General features: G+C 36.7%; 1 protein-coding gene across 10 annotated transcripts in view; it reads right to left on the reverse strand.

Moving 5' to 3' along the window:
• mast4 (microtubule associated serine/threonine kinase family member 4) overlaps positions 1–18920 on the reverse strand; it is a 102287-nt gene that overhangs the window by 48256 nt on the left and 35111 nt on the right. For all 10 annotated transcript variants that reach the window (XM_051412103.1, XM_051412101.1, XM_051412100.1 and 7 more), the window contains one exon: positions 5048–5079. In XM_051412103.1, coding sequence (XP_051268063.1) covers positions 5048–5079 — 32 coding nt within the window. The remainder of the gene's footprint in view (positions 1–5047; positions 5080–18920) is intronic.

Consider the following 18920-nt stretch of genomic DNA (forward strand, 5'->3'; position numbering starts at 1 on the left):
CTTTTACTGTCTCTACTTAAAAGGAATACTTTGACATTTTGGGTAATTCACGTATTTGTTTTCAGTCTGAGAGTTAGATGAGAAGATCGATCCCACGCTTCTCATCTCTCAACTCTCAGCAAGAAAGCATATTTACCAAAATATCAAACTATTCCTTTAATATTGGATGTTAATATTAAAGCCTAAATATGTTTTTTGTACAACTGAATAAAAATCAATTTAACATATTTGATATGTTTAGGTAAGTCTGCCCCAGCCTGTCTAAACTTTCCATTAAACTGTCTGTCATTCTTCATTAACCAAATTAAACTTCCCAAATTAAATATATAACTACATCAGTTATTACTTTTCAGAAAAGCTGAAGAAAAGGGGCAAAAGCCTCTCTTTTCAACATCGGAATATTAAGGAGAAGCAATCTCAACTCCAGCTCACTACACACAACATCTCACCATCAGGAGTAAGTTAGTGAGGAACGTTCAGCATGTTATAATCCAGTCTGCTCAGCAGTCCATAAAAAATATTACATTTTAAAATGTATAAAGCCAAGACCATCACCAGGATTAGCTTAAAAGCTTAAATAAATCATAATAAAAGACCAGCACACAAGGTACATCAGCTGTGAGCAGGTGTGTGTACTCTTTGAGATAAGCACATCCTTTCCTAGTTAAAGAGAAATTAGTTAATGAATTAGAACCAGGTTAGCACTTACAGAAAGCAGAGTATGAAATGTATGAACTATATGTCATACAATATATTCAGCTAAGCAAATGAAGCTGGACTGAATTCATTCATTTGTCAAAGTGTTTTTTTGTGTAATTTTTGGCTTTTAGTGAAGGTAGGTGACTCACCAAGGTTTTCATAATAATATATGCCAGCTACTGTACCTGGGGTGAGAAAAACTTTCACTGACTCACAGCACAGTGTGCAGAGGAGCTTCTATTGTTCAGCTTGAATTCATTTGAACTCAGTTCTACCTTGATACAAATGAAGTAGACCCACATTAGTCTCTGCAGCTGAAGGCTGACTGCTTTTGAGTTACACAAAAAGTGGTTCAGAAATACATACACCACCAAATACCATCTTCTTAGTGATCCCTTGGTTTGGAATTAGTATTAAAATAAACCTTTATTTACACATTTTAATTAATGCCACAGCTCTTCTTCTAAAGCTGCTCCGTGGTGGCAATTTCTTGTAACTTCTTGTGACCATGTTGTTTAATTGAGGTCACACCCACAGACACTCACATTATAATACCCTGTTGGTGTGTCTTAGAACAAAGCTGTCTCATTATGAAAGCAGTCAAATGCTCAAATCCTCTGTTTGGCAACTTAAAAACTTATTATAAAAAAAACAGTTATATTCTGGCTCTATAATGACACAGCCAATCCCTTTTAGGAGGAACAGAATAATGGCAAATAATGCCAAATAAGAGTCTATTAAAGCTGCATTAAGTGACTTTTGGCAATTTGGTTGTAGTGCAACTAGATGTAAACAAAACATTGACTTATGACACAGAAAAGATGTTAGCAAACATTAATCCATACCACAGATTAGGAGCAACATTAGCATTCATTTGAGGTCATGTTTGTGTCTATTTGACGAATATAAGTCGAACATTCACTCTTCTTTTAGCTCTGTTTAGGTTTGTACTTGTACTCCAGTAACAAGCGACACTACTCACGTAACATAGTCATTTATTCCATTGTTTATATAAATAATATCGATTAGTGCAGCTTTGAAGTTGAAATACATAACTGATGACTGAGGTGTTGAAGGACAATGTGGTACAAAAGTCTGCCAAATCAGCAGTGCCACCTAGCAAAGTGTAACACTACTGTGCCTATGCTTATCTTTCAATGTATACAACATCATTCAAACCAGTTTTTAAGAAAGAGATTCCAAATATTTACCAAAGCTGTTGCTAAACCCGACCTCTACCAAAAGTTATACTTTCAATCTATGCTGTATTACTTCAATAAATTAACATTTACAATAGACACACATAGAAATAAGGTACTATATCGGAGTAGATTAGGGAGTGTTTGCAGGAGCAAAGTAACACATGGCAAATGGAGCAAGAGTTGTGTTAGGGGAGTACTGGAAGAGGCAGGTCTTCAAGTCATTTCTAAAGGCAGAGAAGGATTCTGCTGATGAGTAAGGAAACTCGTTTCACCACCAAGGCAGCACACAGGAGTTCGGTTTGAAATTTCCTACCATCACAGTAACAGCAGGACTAGTCATCATTCATTATCTGATCAAGTCAGCAGCAACATATACTGTAAACAACCAGAACTAGCATATATTTCATGCAAGATACAGTTGATATAAAAACCTCAGGGAGGACTCCAACTCTAAAGCTACAACTCAAAGATCTCAGTACACGGTTAACCTCTAACTTCATCTGCAGTGATCAAGTTCATGAAGTATGACTGACAACATCTGTTAAATTGAATATCACCATAAAAAGACCATGTAACATAATCTGCAGTCAACAGTTCCTCTTTGATATCCTGTTGCATGGCAGACAGCTGATTTAGTTGGGCAGCACAACAGCTTTGGTCCTTCAGAACCTGCAACAGGCTGTGTTTTTGTGCAGATGGTCAGAAACAGGAATAGGATCCAATATAATCAAATGAGTGCGCCTTGAAGTGCCAACACATACAAATGATTGATTTTCAGTAATTTTATTGGACCCAGCAAAAGACTTCCAGTTATTAAGGTCAACCTATAAATAGGTTCCAGTAATCGCTCAACTAGAATGACCCATGTTGAAAACAACTTCACATATGACCTAAAAAAAAAAAAAAAAAAAAAAAAAAGGTACAATCCATCTCTCTTGTGACCGTGGAAAAGGTATTAGAGTAATAAATGCCCAGGATGTAAAGAGTTTATGGAAGAGGGTAACCTTGGTAATTAACCGGTATTGACAGCAGCCAGCATGTTAATGACATCAAATGTTCAGTAGATGGCTCTGTGTCACAGGAAAACCTCTGTGAGATTTCAGTGCTCTCCATTTGACAAACTGAGCCAACAGGGATACAATTCAAAAAGTTAAGTTCCTTTTTTCATGCACTTTTTTTTAATTGTGATTAGAGTCTGGCAGTCCCAGATTATGCATGTTTATCATGAACATTGTTTGCATGTTACCAACTTCAGCTTTTTCCTACTCATCAATATCAACATTTCACCTAAACCCAAAAATAAGGCACATAAGTGACACAGCAGTCAGAGATTACAGAACACCAATCAAGAGAAGTACATATATCTATCTCACAAAATATTGGACATACTAATGTGTTACTCCATCCTCACTTTTCAGATGACAAATACAATTTTTATTAGCAATTTAAATAAACTGAAGTTATGATGAATTTGAATCAACTTTGTCATATCCAAACACCATTACTATGGTTACCAAAGTCCACAGAGGCTCCAGCACTCTAAATATAAACCGGTGCGGTTGGTGATCTCACAGCAGCGTGTTAGTAATGGCTCACCTCTATTACAGTAGGTGCCCCCTCTGGTGAGGTGACAGCGAGAGCAACAAGGTGTCATGGGTAAATCTTTCTCCACCACCACCAAACTAAACCAAAATCAATATCTGGAAAGTCTATTATGCCTTCATCTGGGTTAAAAACTGTATTTCATCTGGTATATCAATGACTCTGTACTATCTTTAATAACCTACTAAACAGACCAAGCAAGCATATGGACAGTTTAATTCACTGTACACATCCTCTCATTCTAATGACCAGATAGACCATTAAAAGAATAGTAGTGATTGACGTATTTCACCATGAAATCCAAACTGATAGTGGAATGAAAGTGAATTCATCCACGTTTTGATCCTGACAGAAACTTCAAACATAAAGTAGATCATATTTATCAAGAAATATTTGAAGAATTGACATTTTTCTGGTGTCCAACACTGAACCACGTTGAGCAAACACCTCAAGATGACCTGTAATAAAAGTGTGGGAAAACAATGCAAATCTGTGGAAGAAGTTTCACTCTAAAACAGCTATATAGCTCAAACTGTAAGCAAAATGAACCCCAGGCAAACAGGTGGAAACTGGAGAAATATCCTGGATATGTCCAGTCCAAGGTACATTTTGGAGAGACATATTTGAATTATTTGAATAAGTACTGGGTTTAAAGCTCCCTAGAGACCTGCTGTTTGCCATCTTTGGGGCATCTCCAGAGAAAATGGGAGACAATATAAAGATATATTCATTGCACTTGCTGCCGGCAGCTGCCACAACACTGAACCAAGAACGAACCTCCAACCAATGACAAGCAATAATCAGTAATTAAAAGGAAGAAGTAACTTTTAGGTTGAGATTACAGAACGCACCATTCACAGAGAGCAGTCGGTTTGGTTGAAAGCAACACAAGAAGTTGGCTCAAAGTTTGTACTTGTTTATGTATTGTATCCCTTCTTTACTTATTTTATTTGATCATTTATCTCCAGGAGGAAAAAAATGGACGATTACGTCAATATTGAAAACTTAAAAACACAGTATGATTACTAACTCAAACTCAAACTGTATTTTGCTTATTGGGAAGCTGATTTACATCAATTTACACTTACACTGACTGAACACAGTCACCGAGAGTACACTGATTGATAAAATGTGACCGAGAAACTGCAGAATATGTGAAACCCGTAAGAACAACAAGAACCTGTCCGTTCTAATGTGCAGTGCCATCCACATTAGTTGTGTGACTATTTTAGTAAATCCCTGTAAAATGAGTTTATAATGCAGGTTAATGTCACACAATCTATGTAGCTGATTCATTCTCATAGAAATCTGAAAATCTAATATCATGATAATGATTTCAATTATATCATACAGTCCTACTATGTAATGCTGTGCTCAGCATATAGAAGTAACTTTTAACTTTACACATAAACTTAAGCTTATTATAGTATCTGCACTCACAATGTAATAGACAGTGTGACAAATGGAGGTTAAGGTTTATTACATGGTATTCCTGATAACCAACTTCTCAACCCACTGAACTGAACAGATATTTGGGTACTTACAAACTGCCTCTTCTCGGTAGACTCAGCTCTTTCTGTAAATGAAAAGAGAAGAGTTATTAGTACAAAAATGTAAAACTTTAGTATAAACTTTAAAAGACTCGTCCGTTACTGTATGGGACACCTCTAAACACGAAAAAAGGTTATCTATATTTATGCAAAGCAGATGAATTTTGACAGATTCATGAAACTAGATCGGAAGATGCCCTCAGATTTGTGTGTTTTCATAAATGACAAGCTAAGCAGCAAGAATACTCATTGGATTATACAAAAGTGCAGTATAATTGTAGTATAGCCTCAGAAACACAGTCAAAATAGTCACTGATGAACACTAAGACAACACTGGCAGCCTGCTATTCTGCTGCAGCAGCAGCCGCTTTTTTGCCTCGCAAACAGCCACCATATGGAAAGAGATCACAGAGCAGGTGTGAAACTGTTACATCCCATCCCAGAGAAATGGGCAAGAAAGCATCTGGATTTTACTTTTTGTTCAATTTACATCACAGCTGAATCAAGTGCACATGAAGGCCATGAAGGACACCGCTCTTACAAACCCATTTCCTGTCGTGTACACTAGACTCTCAAGTAAGAGGCATCACACGCTCAGAAATATTGTGGGAGTTAAGTCTTGATTTTTGGAACACATATCTGTGGTCAAAAAACACGATACTGTGTATACAGTACAGTATGTTATTGAACAGTAGAAGGCAGAGTTACACAGAGGTCAGGGTTCAATAGCCCAGAAAAAGGGCCAACAATACAGTCATTGATTTCTTGAGGGATTATGCCTTCTTACAGGCTGGTTACTTAAAGGATAATACAGCTGGCAAATATTTGCAATATTGCAAAGTCCTTGCAGTCATTACCCAACTTTGACTCAACTTGTGTATACAGTCAATGTATACAGTCTTCGATCCCAAAAACTATTTCTGTATGTACTGTATAATGGGGGTAATATGGGTTAAATGTGAACCTGTGACTCTGAACTGGGGCCAATGTAGGACAATACTAACATCCAGGTAAACTGTTTGAGATATCTCAGGCACAAGTATGTCATGATATAAGAACATTTATCTTTATTTATTACTATTACTGTCATTTATTGTACTCAGGGTTGGCAGGGTTACTTTAAAAATTTAATCCGATACAATTACTAATTACCTGTTAAAAAATTTAGTCAGTGACCTATTCCAAGTATCATAAAATTAAACTAACGTGACCTGATTATGTTCATTACTTTCCGTTACTCCTCTTTGTTTTCAATTGACTGTGTATCATCTTATTGAGTTTTCATTGTAAATAACTTGCAATGTTCTTGCAATTATACTGTTATAAAAACAGTATTCGTGTTTCTACAGTGCAGTTGTATTGTGACAAGAAAGTACAACAGGTTAGAGTTCAGAACATCTTATTGGCAGTTATTTTGGCCCAATACAAAACCACAATGTCTTTGAGTCCTTGTATGATTTTAAAATGATCTTACTTGCTTTAAAAACATCATGTTCCAGCCTATTTGTCTGACATGCTTTGAACCTGAAAGACCCCTCACCTCACCTCTGGCACAAATCTATTAGTTGTTCCAAAATGCAGGATGAGGAAGCTTTTAGTTTTTCTGCTCTAAGCTGATGGAAAAGCTCCTCTGTTGATATCTTTGATCTTAAAACCAACCTTTTTTTGAGCCTGGCTTTTGATAAAAAAAAATGTTTTCATTTTATTCTAATTATTTTTAATTATTATTGTATTCGATGTATTTAATTGTTAATTGATTTACTGTTATATATGCATGTACTGTTGTACTATTATGAACTTATCTGTAAAGCACTCTGAATACTACACAAACACATTTTGAACTCATTCGATTTTCTATTGAGTGACCCACAAGTTATTGAGTTCAAAACTGTTGCATAACGAGTGGGCCATGGGCTTGTTCAGTAGGTTTAACAAGCAAAGTAGTGTCTGTAAAAATATTAAGGTTAGGCTGTTGACATAAACAAACTAATGAAAACTGCATGCATACAACATGCTGTTTGTTATTCCTTGTAATGATGCCTCTTCTTAAACCTGGTATTTTATCTATTCTATTTTGTTGACTGGACACAATTTTAGAAAACCATACCATTGAACTTGTGCTCTTACCATTGGTGACTACCTACATAAACAGAGAGAACTTAGCAAGTGTTTTTGTGAGGTGGCAGAAGGGACTCAACGGAACACCTTGAAATATGTTGCTCAGCTACTTCACAGAACTGAAATAACAAATTTCATTAAAAGACATATTTCTCTGACAGCTGCCAGGAACGAATAAGTAAAATACATCAGAGCACAAATGATGCTGCTGCAGCCTCTGCTGACGTGTCCGTGCCACATGGAAAGCCATGCAAGCCATGGACTAACGTGAGCCACAGTGACAGACGAGCACACTGTGTACACATCACTATATCCGTCTTAGACTTAACACAGCTGCATGTTTAATTACAGTAGTTTCTTTTAAAGAAGCAGGTTGTTTTATCACTCATTTATATCAGCAGTGTGAAGACAAAGACAAAGTTCTACAGCTCGGATTATTTCAAATCTCTCCCTCCTGGACCTGTCCTCTTGCTGTAAAAGAGCACTGACAAATAACCAGGCTTTGGATCGGTTTTGTTTTGGGACTACAAATCCCAGTGATTTGATCATTAGACATTTCATTATCTTATAACAACCTGATAAGGGTGAGGTCCTTTGTCTCAAACAGTGTAGGACATTGAGTTGATGTGTATTGGCTGCTCCAGTCAGCAGAAAAACTGCTAAGCCCCACTCTCCCTTTGCTATCAATTAGGGCTTAATGTCTGGCTTCCCCTGCTGCCTACAGAAGACCAAGGGCAGACAGCTTCCTTGGGAGACATGACCGCAGCTCACACAACACTAATTACCAGCAGGGAATGACTTACACTGATGGGATATCCACCAATCACAGTGCACCAAATAACAGTGTCTAAAATAACAATTTGAGAGGAAAAACACGATGATAATAAACCAATTTATTGAAAAATGCATGTATTCATGTGAAATCAATTCATGCCTCAGTAAAATATTTACATAAAGTGAAATAAATGTCTTGTAATGAGTTGCTTATTTATGCTTTTGATGCTTGATGCTTTTGACAGCTTTCTGAGTAAGCATAGCTTGGGTAGAAGAAGAGGTCTTTTACTGACAGCAAGTGTATTGAAAGTGTGTGACTTGGTTTTAATGAAAAAGAGTGGTGAGACGCATCAAAAACACACAAACTCTTGTTTGATTTTCTTTTTCTTGTATAAATAAAGCAGCTCTGATTGGACATACATTAGAAAACCAAATGAATGCACTTATTCCAGCAACACAACACCACGAAAAATTCTATTTCAAAAGATTATGCAAAACCAAGATACACTGAGCTTATATGGCGATAACTCTAGCTAACAACATTATAGCCCACTACCATACTTGCCAAACAAATCCTCAAACTCATTAAAGTTATCATCCATTTTTGATACTATACATAATCAGCATTTTTTCAGCAATAGCCATTCAATAAATTCAATTAAATTACATTTTGTGATTACTTCTCTATATTGTAGTTTTCATTGTAACTGGAGGGGTCTACCATTCCCACGTGGAATTCTAATTGCATCACATTCACAAAGGACTCACAGAAAACATGAACACATGTAATTCAGCATCACTGTTTGTAATTCTATCTCACTGTTCACTTCTAACACTGCACCAAAGTCCTAAAAAATTACTGCTAATGCAAACTGCACATTCCCTACTGCTGCTAGTTCACATTAAAAGCATTCTACTGCAGAAAGACACCATAAACGCAATGTTTGTCACCAAGGTTAGCACTAACAGCGATTGTTCATCAAAAATGCATCTAAAAAACAAGACCTGGACATTTTCCAGCACACAACCAGCTCCACAGCAAAGTAACCACCTACTCACACATGAAATCATGTTGTGGTTCCTCATGGCATGATGGAAAAATGACAACTATTGAAGGATTCATTTATTCAAACAAGAGTTTGTCACTCTAAAAAGACACACTATTTGCTCTTGTTTTGTTTTTCTGGCAAAACAGCTGCTCATGGACCGTTTGCCTCTTGGAAATCTGGGACCTGTGGTATTAAACCACACTTGCTGTTACCACCAGTAACCACAGATGTCAAAATAAAATAAACCAGGACAGAAATCTTAAGGATTATAATCTAAAGGAGGATTTAAAGGATTGTTCTGTGGTTAACCTCGGTAACATTAGCAGACACCATGGAAACATTTTCCTTTTCGCCCTTCATTGGTCAGTGGTCTTCACCTCTTGCTTCATTATCCCTCACAAACATTTCTCTTGATGTGCTAAGAGTCAGAGTGGAGGCTGAGCTGTGTGCCAGTGTCATGGTCAAACAATGTTTCTGACTCACTCGGCTGCAATATCAACAGCACCAAGACTCAGACAGACAGGAGAAATTAATTCATGACAGACCGTCTTGGCACAAGTACGTGCAGTACTTTTTTTAAAGCACACCTTGCGTGTAAAGTTACAAAAATACTTTCACTTATATAGATCTTAGATCAGTGAATTTTCCACTTTACAGTCACTTTACTGATAGAAATACATGCTGTGTAATACATAACTTCTTTTCACTTACATTTTATAAATATTGTTTCTTCAGCATATTCTCAAGTAATTCTAACTAATATTGTCATTGCATTGATCTTTTTCAATTCAAGCCATTGTTTAAAGATTATGTTTTACAGATTATATCTAGCAAACTTTGAGGTTTGAAACCTTTGTACAAATGAATAAACTCAACTTAGAAGTCTTAAATTTGAATTTCTTTCAGATTTGAAAGAGTGAAGCAACAACCCTAATGTGTGTTTTCAGTCAGAATAAGGCTTCATATAAATACAAGTATTTCCATTTACGTTTACGATCCATAAGAGGTTGAAAAGCTGTCAAATAGGCAATACAAACTGGGAGTAATTGCACGAAAACCTTTCATCTTTGAAAGTTGTCCGTCAGGAAAACAAACCGGTAATGAAAGTAAACCTTGTACGTTTAATAATTTGTTTATCCAGTAATCTTCTTGGTGCTCGGGAGATAACAATTCTGACATGATGAACCTGAGATGGTTTATTGTCCCACAGGGTAAATGTCAATTAATGACTTCTAGCAACAACATTTCATCTCTAAGACACCACATCAAAGCTGTGGGGTTGCTCTTGTAAAAAAGGCCTGTGTGTAATGGTTCATTAATAATTCCCTTTGATTTATTTAGGATTTTCCTACATCTCAAGATCAAAAGTGTACTTTTTCACTGTGGTTTCCTGCTGGCTGGCAGGAAAATCCCTAGGCTCATATTAAGTCATATAATGTCATCAGATCAACACCTTGAGTGACATCAGAGTGAAGGAAGTTCAATCCCCCTAATCTTTCTTATTGCATCTGCATGCTAGTTGAGTTTATCTGTAATTATCAAGCATCCTACAGCAATCACTTAAGATCGTTGACCAGATCTACTTGACTACCTTGTAATCAAAGGCTGCACTGATTCAGTATTGGCAACCCCCATCCGACACTCAGCAAATTGCTGCCTTGGGCTACATGTAATTCTGACAATGAACAACAAACTGACAAATGTAGGCGCAAAAATCTAAAGACAAATGTTTAATGTTTTGTCTCTACACTGCTATTAGGAAACCAGTAATAACTGCTCATAGACCAACGAAGGTAAGCTGTCATTTTCAATGACTAGTTTGGAGCCCAGTTGTCAGGAGAAAGTGGCAGGATGCACTTTCTTTATTCTTGAAAACAAAAAAAGAAAACAACAAGAGTCTACAATCATGCTGGCAGCTCCATGACGCTGTACTTGGGCACAGTGGTGCTTAGAGCTAAATGTTAACGTCAGTGTGTTGCTGCTACCATGCTGATGTCAGGCAGGTATAATCTTTATCAGGTTCACCATCTTAGCTTTGCATGTTTGCATGTTAACATTTGCCAATAAGCACTAAACACAAAGTACGCCTGAGGCTGACGGAAAATGTCCATGATGGTAAAATACTGACTTGATGATGGCGCTGGATGAAAAGTTAAGAGATCACCAAAGTTGTTACAATTTATCTTTATCTTTTCTTTGTGGCAATCCGTATACTAGTTGGTAAGACATTTCACTCAAAACCACAAATGTGAACCTCATGGTTGCGCTACAGGATAAGATTGCTAAGCCGTCATTTGTATGTGTCAAAGTATTTTGCATGACTTCAAGTTCATCTAATACGTCTGTCGCTTGTGTGTGACGTTCGGATACACCTGAGCTTTTAGGAAAGACGGAAGAAGCTCTATATTGTTTTCCCTCTTTACCAAATCATCACTTCTGCCGTTTTGCACATCATCTGTTTTTGTTTCCTTTAGCATTATGGGTATTTGCTGTGGTTGAGTAAATACAGCAACTGTACTGAAGTCAAATGCAGGATCAACTGTAACAACTGTGTAACATTTGTTTGAGAAAGTACTTCCTATCGCCTAGTAGGATTTGCATTTTCATGAAAATTATAGGAACCACCCCTGCTTGATTCTAGGTTTAATATGACTTTTTGAACATTAATTAGATGTTTTTGTTTTACATTAATAATTAAGTCTATTGGTTCTAAGAAAAACCATGGGAATAACAAAAGGGTGCTGATTAAAGACTTCACTCAGAATAAAATCTTAGCCTTTATCTAACCTAAATGCTGCTTCAAAGTCAGAGAGCTCAAGTGTACCTGGAGATTAGGCAAGGTCAAATAGATCAATAAAACTGGTTATCTGCTCCCAGCACGTGTAGCAAAGGAAGTAGACAGACTATACATACAAAATGGATTGAAGATAGTCTCAAAGTGCATACATTGACTTTGAGTAGCAAACAGTGTTGACATTTATAAACAGTCAATGACCTGAATTTTGATCATACATAAACTATGTATAAGCAGCTGAGTTTTATTAACCATGACAACTACATCAGTAAACTCAAACCTACTGTCTGAAGTAATATCTTCCACGATTATGCCCAGCTCGATCTGAAAGATATTGATTTCTCCACCAGCAGGGGGAGATTCGACAGCAAAGCACACAGACACTGTTAGAGAGCTTTGCTGATTAAATCTGTTGGCATCCTCATACTTCTCCTTGTAGCAGGATGTTAGGTGTCATAAAAGCTTAATCCAAATGCGTCGTCCAATGTTGTAAATGGAAAACAATTAATTTCAAGACTGACAATGAGCACAAGGTTCTGATAATTTGATGTTCTCTTTTTTTTAATGAGGAGATCCCTACAATGTCAAGATAATAGGACCTTAAAGCCAGAATAAATTAATAAAGATATTTACAAATGTTGCCAGTTTAGTTAGAAGTTTTGTCAGAAAATGTTCCAAATTCTCTTAATATCAGAAATGTCTGGTTTTGTTTTTTTTTCTTTATTTTTAAGGCTAAAAAAATTTAAAAAAATTCAGGCTCCATAAAACCAGCAGCATATTGACAAAACTCTTCTCATGAATAGATGAGAATTGCTTGAGATGCGGGCGTGATCCAAGCATGCACAGCAATGTCTTGGTCCGGTCCACAGCTGGAGGATTTTTGGACAGTTATTGATCCTGACGCTCTGTCGGCTGTATTTGGGGCCTTGCCTAAGAAGCTGTGGTCTTTTCTACTGCTCGCTCAAAATTCTCTGATTCTCCCCCAAAGACCTCAGCACCATTGCAAAAACGCTGACTGGAAGATGTAATGGTATACCTCAAACTCAAACAGCTACATCTACCCTTCGATAATCCAGAAAATGTCATAGGAGCTGTCAAACTTTTCTGCTCTATTCTAAAAAAATTTAAAAATCGACACAAATCGACAATTTTTACTCAATTCAGATATTTGAAGAATCCCCCAATGTGGCAGCAATGTCTGAGATTTTAAACTTGATATGTTTCCATTCTGAACTGGAGAACAAGAATGCTGTAAAACACAACCTACAAACTGCAAAGTTTTCCAGTGTATTACAGTGGAGGTGGTCGACCTCGCCTGAAATAAAAAGTGCCTCCATTAACATCAGGACAAACGATTACACTTACATGAAATAGTTTCTCTTCAGGAAAAGCAAGCAGAACTACTAATTAACAGTGTGCAGAAAGTAAATTGTTCACGAGATGAGACATTTGTCAGATTCAGCTCACAATATTGGATGAAACAAGAAAACCATACCAGTTTTAACAAGTGGGAAAAGCCAGGGCAAGACGGAACAGGTTTCTTATTTTAAGTCAGCGTTGACTGACGCTTCCGGCAGTTAAAATAACAAATCTTACCGGCAGTAGATCAGCTATACATGGCTATCCTATACAACTCAAGAGGACCACCAGAGTGGCGAAGAATCTCCCAGTTAAACATTTATGCATATCACATTACAGATGTAAAAGTGAGTAGGATTCACCCGTTTGTATCTTAGCTGCTCATCTCATTTTCAGCTTGTAGCTACAGGTTGTGTATCTTAATTAGGCTGTCACCAAAGAATGTAGTGTTTTAGTGTAGGCGATTACAGACCTCAACTAAATCTCAAAGTTTCAGTTATTTGTAATTTAGTTTTAAATACTTACATTTACCACACGCAAATACTGGCCAATTGGTAATCAATTTAAAAAGAAAATGCAGGATTTCACAGCTTTAATCGCCAACTGTGCCCATTAAAAGTTGACATACATTACGCCTAATCACATGAGCTTCTGTTTTTGCCTAAACGTGTCGCTTAATAGGGTTGGATTTGACAACACATATGTTCATCTGTGTTAACACATTTAATTGATGTTGCATTGTCTTTTGTTTGATTACTGGTTGTTAATGAAGTTCTGTATGTCAGAATGCCTAATGTATACTGCATATTACATACATTATGCATATTAGTAACTTGCATTTGCATCTTAGTGATGTCTTCACTCTGACTGCTGTCTGTTCAAGTTTGACAGGAGCAAATGCAAATGACAGAAGTGATGTACAAACTCAGACGACAGAAGGGATGAACAGCTGGAGATGACAGAGGACTGGAAACTACTAAAGACGTCCCTCCAGTTTGAACAGAAGGTACTGTAAGGACACCAGAGAGATGCACCACACCAGAGAAAGGTAAAACTGTGTAGTCACTAACAACTGGTGCCACAAGTCGAATAAGAGCAAGGAATTTGGATAGGAAGACAATAAAAACCTATAATTTACTAGGAAGAATGTTCTCCTTGGTAAATTACAGTATACCTATTGATAATGCTATTGCAAGAATGTGGCACATTTAACATTTAACACTGTGTAACAAACTGAGAAATAATAGATCAAATACAGATTAATAAACAGTCTTTACACAACTTTTATCTACTGGAAGAGCAAACAAGAGGTAGGCCGTGGGATCCACACCAGAGGCTGCTATAGCACCCAAGCACTTAAAAGCAATCATCCATTTATTTAAATTACATAAATGCTAAATTTGTTGAAATGTTCGCATCTGTTCTTTTGCAAATGTGAAACAAAACACACCCCCCCAAACAAAAAAAATCCCACATGAAATATATTTTAGTAAATCATCTATGTGTTTGGCTACTCTACCTGACCTCCTCCACAGCATGAGTTTAGTGCTGCTGGAGCTGAAAGAAACTGACCATCCTGCACAAGGACACTTCAACAGAGAGGCTGCTTACACCTTACTGCTAAAGAAAAGGCTGTCCTTTTCACATCCCCCCCCCAGATAAGAGCTTTTCTTTGGTGCTTCAATAAAGTAGTGGTTTCTGTCATCAAATTAGCACAAAAAACAGTATTTCAATGACTGCCTCTCTCATGGGAATATCATTTTTTACCTACTGTTATGTTAAAATGAACTGAATTTATGGGTCAGCCCTTAAAAAAGTGCTAAAAATTGTGTGAGTAGATGGCCTTTCTGGTGCTGCACTGTCATGTCAGCCAGGCTGTATGTCACTAGCTGGCTCACACCGCTTCACACGAATGGCTCTTTGGAGGCACACAATGTCACTGCACTCATCTGGATAGCTACCTTTTATTATGAGGCGGTGTTAGATGTCAGAAGTACAGTAAAGCTCATGATGCAGTGCAGTAGCTTCTGACAGGCTGCTCCTAATTAAGATGAAGGGCACGCATAGCTGCTATAGCAATCATTAAAATCTATACAAATCCTACAAATTTTATGTTATGAGGGAACATGGTGGCTATACACTCTCAAATCCAGACTACAAACCGAGCAAGACTAGAGACAAAAAAGCTTAACTAAAGGAAATCATCTTATGTGAGACATGAGTGTCAGAGGTGCTTGTTACACTGAAAGTAAAATACCTTCATACATGGCACTATGATTGCAGATACCTTGCTATAGATACACTTATATAGCAAGCAAGCATATATATTAGGATGATTTTTTTACATTTTTTAAATAAGAAATTGACAGTCCAACATTAACAATTACAAATATCATTGTGGTCGGCCAAACCTGCATAACACACAAACATACAAGTATACTGCAAACATGGAAGCACTCTCTTGTAGGAATTAAGGTAATTACTTTTATAGAGAAAGCAATTACTGTAGTGCATTGCATCGCCTTGCCAATTCCTCTACTCATTCTTATTTACCACAACTACAAAATAAAAGTAAATCGACATCTTATACATATAACTTCACCTCATCTCAAATCATTAAGCTTCTTTATTTGTCTACTGACAAGTAAACACGCTACTCACAATGCTGACAGACATTCATACTGAACAACACACTTTAGCAAAGCAATTTATTTAGAGAACTCATTAATGGTTCTGATACTGGGAAACAATAATTCTCCTGCGTATTGTTGGTTAGTCTGCGGTTGTTTTCAACAAGTCTAAAAATAAATTCTGCACACTGTCACATTCATTAGGCATCAACATGAACACTAAAGCTTTCTCTTCTTGTTCTTCATGATGGAAGATCAAGTCAACGTTTTGACGTTTTCTTGCTTAAGCTTACCAAATCCGTTGTCACACACACCACTTTTCTGGTACCAGTGCATGAAATCCTTTGTTAATTATTTTGGATATTTTTGTCTATGTTGCTGCTTCGTTTTACTGGATCCCATTCAACAAAATGGAACCTAAATCAATAACGCAGAAAAGTAAACACACTGGGAAGATAAATATTTGAGGATGCTGCGATATGCCATTAAAGTAATAGTTCTACATTGTGCGAAATATTCTTATTCACTTTCTGTTAGACAGAGAAGAAACTGTAACGTCAGTCTTTTCATTTTTACCATTTGTGTTGAAATTTTGATTACACAAACAAGATTTAACATGTTAATTAGTGAGCTTTGGAGGTGCTGGCAGATGGATTTTATTAGCTTTGGACAGGGCCAGGCTAACGGTTTCCCCTTACTTCCAGTCTTTATGCCAAGCTAAGCTAACCTGCTGTTTTGAATTTAGCTTCATATCTTACAGATAAGAGAAGGATAAGAATTTTCTCATCTAACCCTCTACAAGAAAGTATGGAAGCATATTGCATTCCCTTGAGTAATTTATTTTTTTGAATAATTTTTTCTGTTTTTCTGACTCATTTTTTCCCCCTGTTTTTCGGAGTAATTATTGTTCTGTTTTTCGTGGTAATTTTCCCCCTGGTTTTCGGAGTCATTTTTTTCTGAATTAACGAGATACTTAGAACTCCCGCGATATTGCTATGTCTAGCAGATCTGAATGGGCTTTCCTTCTGAACAACCGCAAAGTCCTCAGGTGCCTGCATAGAGTCGACAAACTAATGATAATACCATCTATATGACTTAAAGACAGGACTATCTCCCAGTGTCTGAAACCCAGATCAAAGTATACCTTGGTTGAACTAAACAAGCCGGTTATGTTTGTTTTCGTTAAAACGAGCTCTCAATAAAGTAATGAATGCGTCTATTGTTTCAAAAGTCAGTCCGAAAAACAGATTAAAAAATGAATTATTCAGAAAATCAGAAAAATAATTTCTCCGAAAAACCAACCATAAAAATACATTTTCAAGTGAATGCAATACTCTTCCGTAAGAAAGCACATTTTCCAAAATGTCAAACTATTGCTTTAATAGATGAATAAATAAACAGTAAGGTCTTAAGAATATTAACACTTCAATAGAACACACAGTCCTGATTATTTTTTTATTAACTGGACTATTTTCAAGACCATAAACTTTGACTGAGACTAAGTTGTGAAATAGGTCTATGAGATGTTGCTCCTTTAGCCAAATTTAAACTTTTAAAAGAATATTAATCTTATACCATTATAACATAAAGGGAGGCAGGAAGCTACTGACTGAACTAATGTAATGTTGAAAGATGTAACAATTTCCCCTTGAGGCCAGAAGCACTGACACCCTCTGTACTGTAAATAGTCCAGTTCTCACTCAACATAAACAAGGTCTGACTGGAATGATGTCATCCCTTCCTGGTCTTAGAATGAATGGGAAATTGTGGAGCTGAACCAGCTATATTCATTTGCCTGACAAACTAACTTCCGTGTTTCCTTTTGAATGTGAAAGTTAGAGCCACAGGAGTGACCGTTGTGTTTGGTTTAGCTGATGCATGTTAGTGCACATAAAGGAGTCTTGTGAGGAAGAAAGAGACCAAGGGAGGAGGAGGTTGTGTCCAACAAAGGAATAGAGAGATTAGGGCAACTGTGCACAAAATTACTATTTGGAAGCTTTTGATAAACGCAATTACAAAAAAAAAAAAAATGTTATTGGTTTCTCCAGAGAAATCCATTAAGAGCATAAAAAAAAAATTCAAACAGCGTATATTAAAAGTCAGCAATTCAGCTGTCTAATTTTCAGAAAGATTCATAATCACAGAGGAACACATTTACACTAAATTTGAGCACATGAAAGTCTAATGTTGCCAGCTACATTCTAAAAATTTGCTCAGCAGCTAAATAAATAAAACATTACACAGGAAAAATTAGCTCCCAAACAAGCAAAACTCACCTTTGTTTATTATGAAATACATGTTGGTGCATTAAAGCAGTTTCATTGGTTTCATTCATGAGCCATAGTACAGCCTAATTAAAACAAATGGGACATACAATGGATCACAGGGAGTTTGTCATTCAAAACACATGCAGTAGTTCGAGCTGAATTTAAAAAAGGCTTCCTTTTAAACACGTTTATCAATTACTCTGTAAGTGGCCCCAACTAGAGCAAGCAAAATTATAAGTCCAATTTACGCTTTACTGTAGCAGCTACTGCAGAGTTTGTGAACTCGGCTGGAAAAAATGATTAATGTCTGAAAAGTCTTGGATTAATAATTACATGAAATATGGTGTAAAATACAAGAAATGTCCTCTTTCAGAACACTCTGTCCTCCCTTTCCACCTGAATTTATCTCTCATGTTGTGGCAGAGAGATAGCAGTAATAATTTGATTAAGTATGTCATTTGTTAGGACTGTTGTCCTGAACTCCGCTTACACCTCAATTAGGATTTCTGACAGAAAGGCGAAAGCCTCACTGTACACTCCATTATCATAAAAAGTCAATAAAGCACAAGAAAGCCCTTCACACAACATAATCAATCCAGCTCCATGAGTACACATCTTTCATCCCCCCTGCCCGCAGCTAACACAAATGAAATGTGACAAATGATTTGAGGCTGTTTAGAAAGTAGCAGTGTTTGGACACAAACTATTATTTACAAATTTGTAAGAACAAACAAAATAGTGAAGATTAAAACATTTGAAGTCTGTTTTCAGTCAACTGTTAGTGATTATCCTAATTATCCTCTTTAGTACATCCACTGAAATGTCTCCAGTTCTGCCAAGAGATTTTCTCACATGCAGGACACAAGCACTCATCGA

The sequence above is a fragment of the Dicentrarchus labrax genome, unplaced genomic scaffold (genome assembly GCF_905237075.1).
Source record: "Dicentrarchus labrax unplaced genomic scaffold, dlabrax2021, whole genome shotgun sequence".
Taxonomy (NCBI): Eukaryota; Metazoa; Chordata; class Actinopteri; family Moronidae; genus Dicentrarchus; species Dicentrarchus labrax.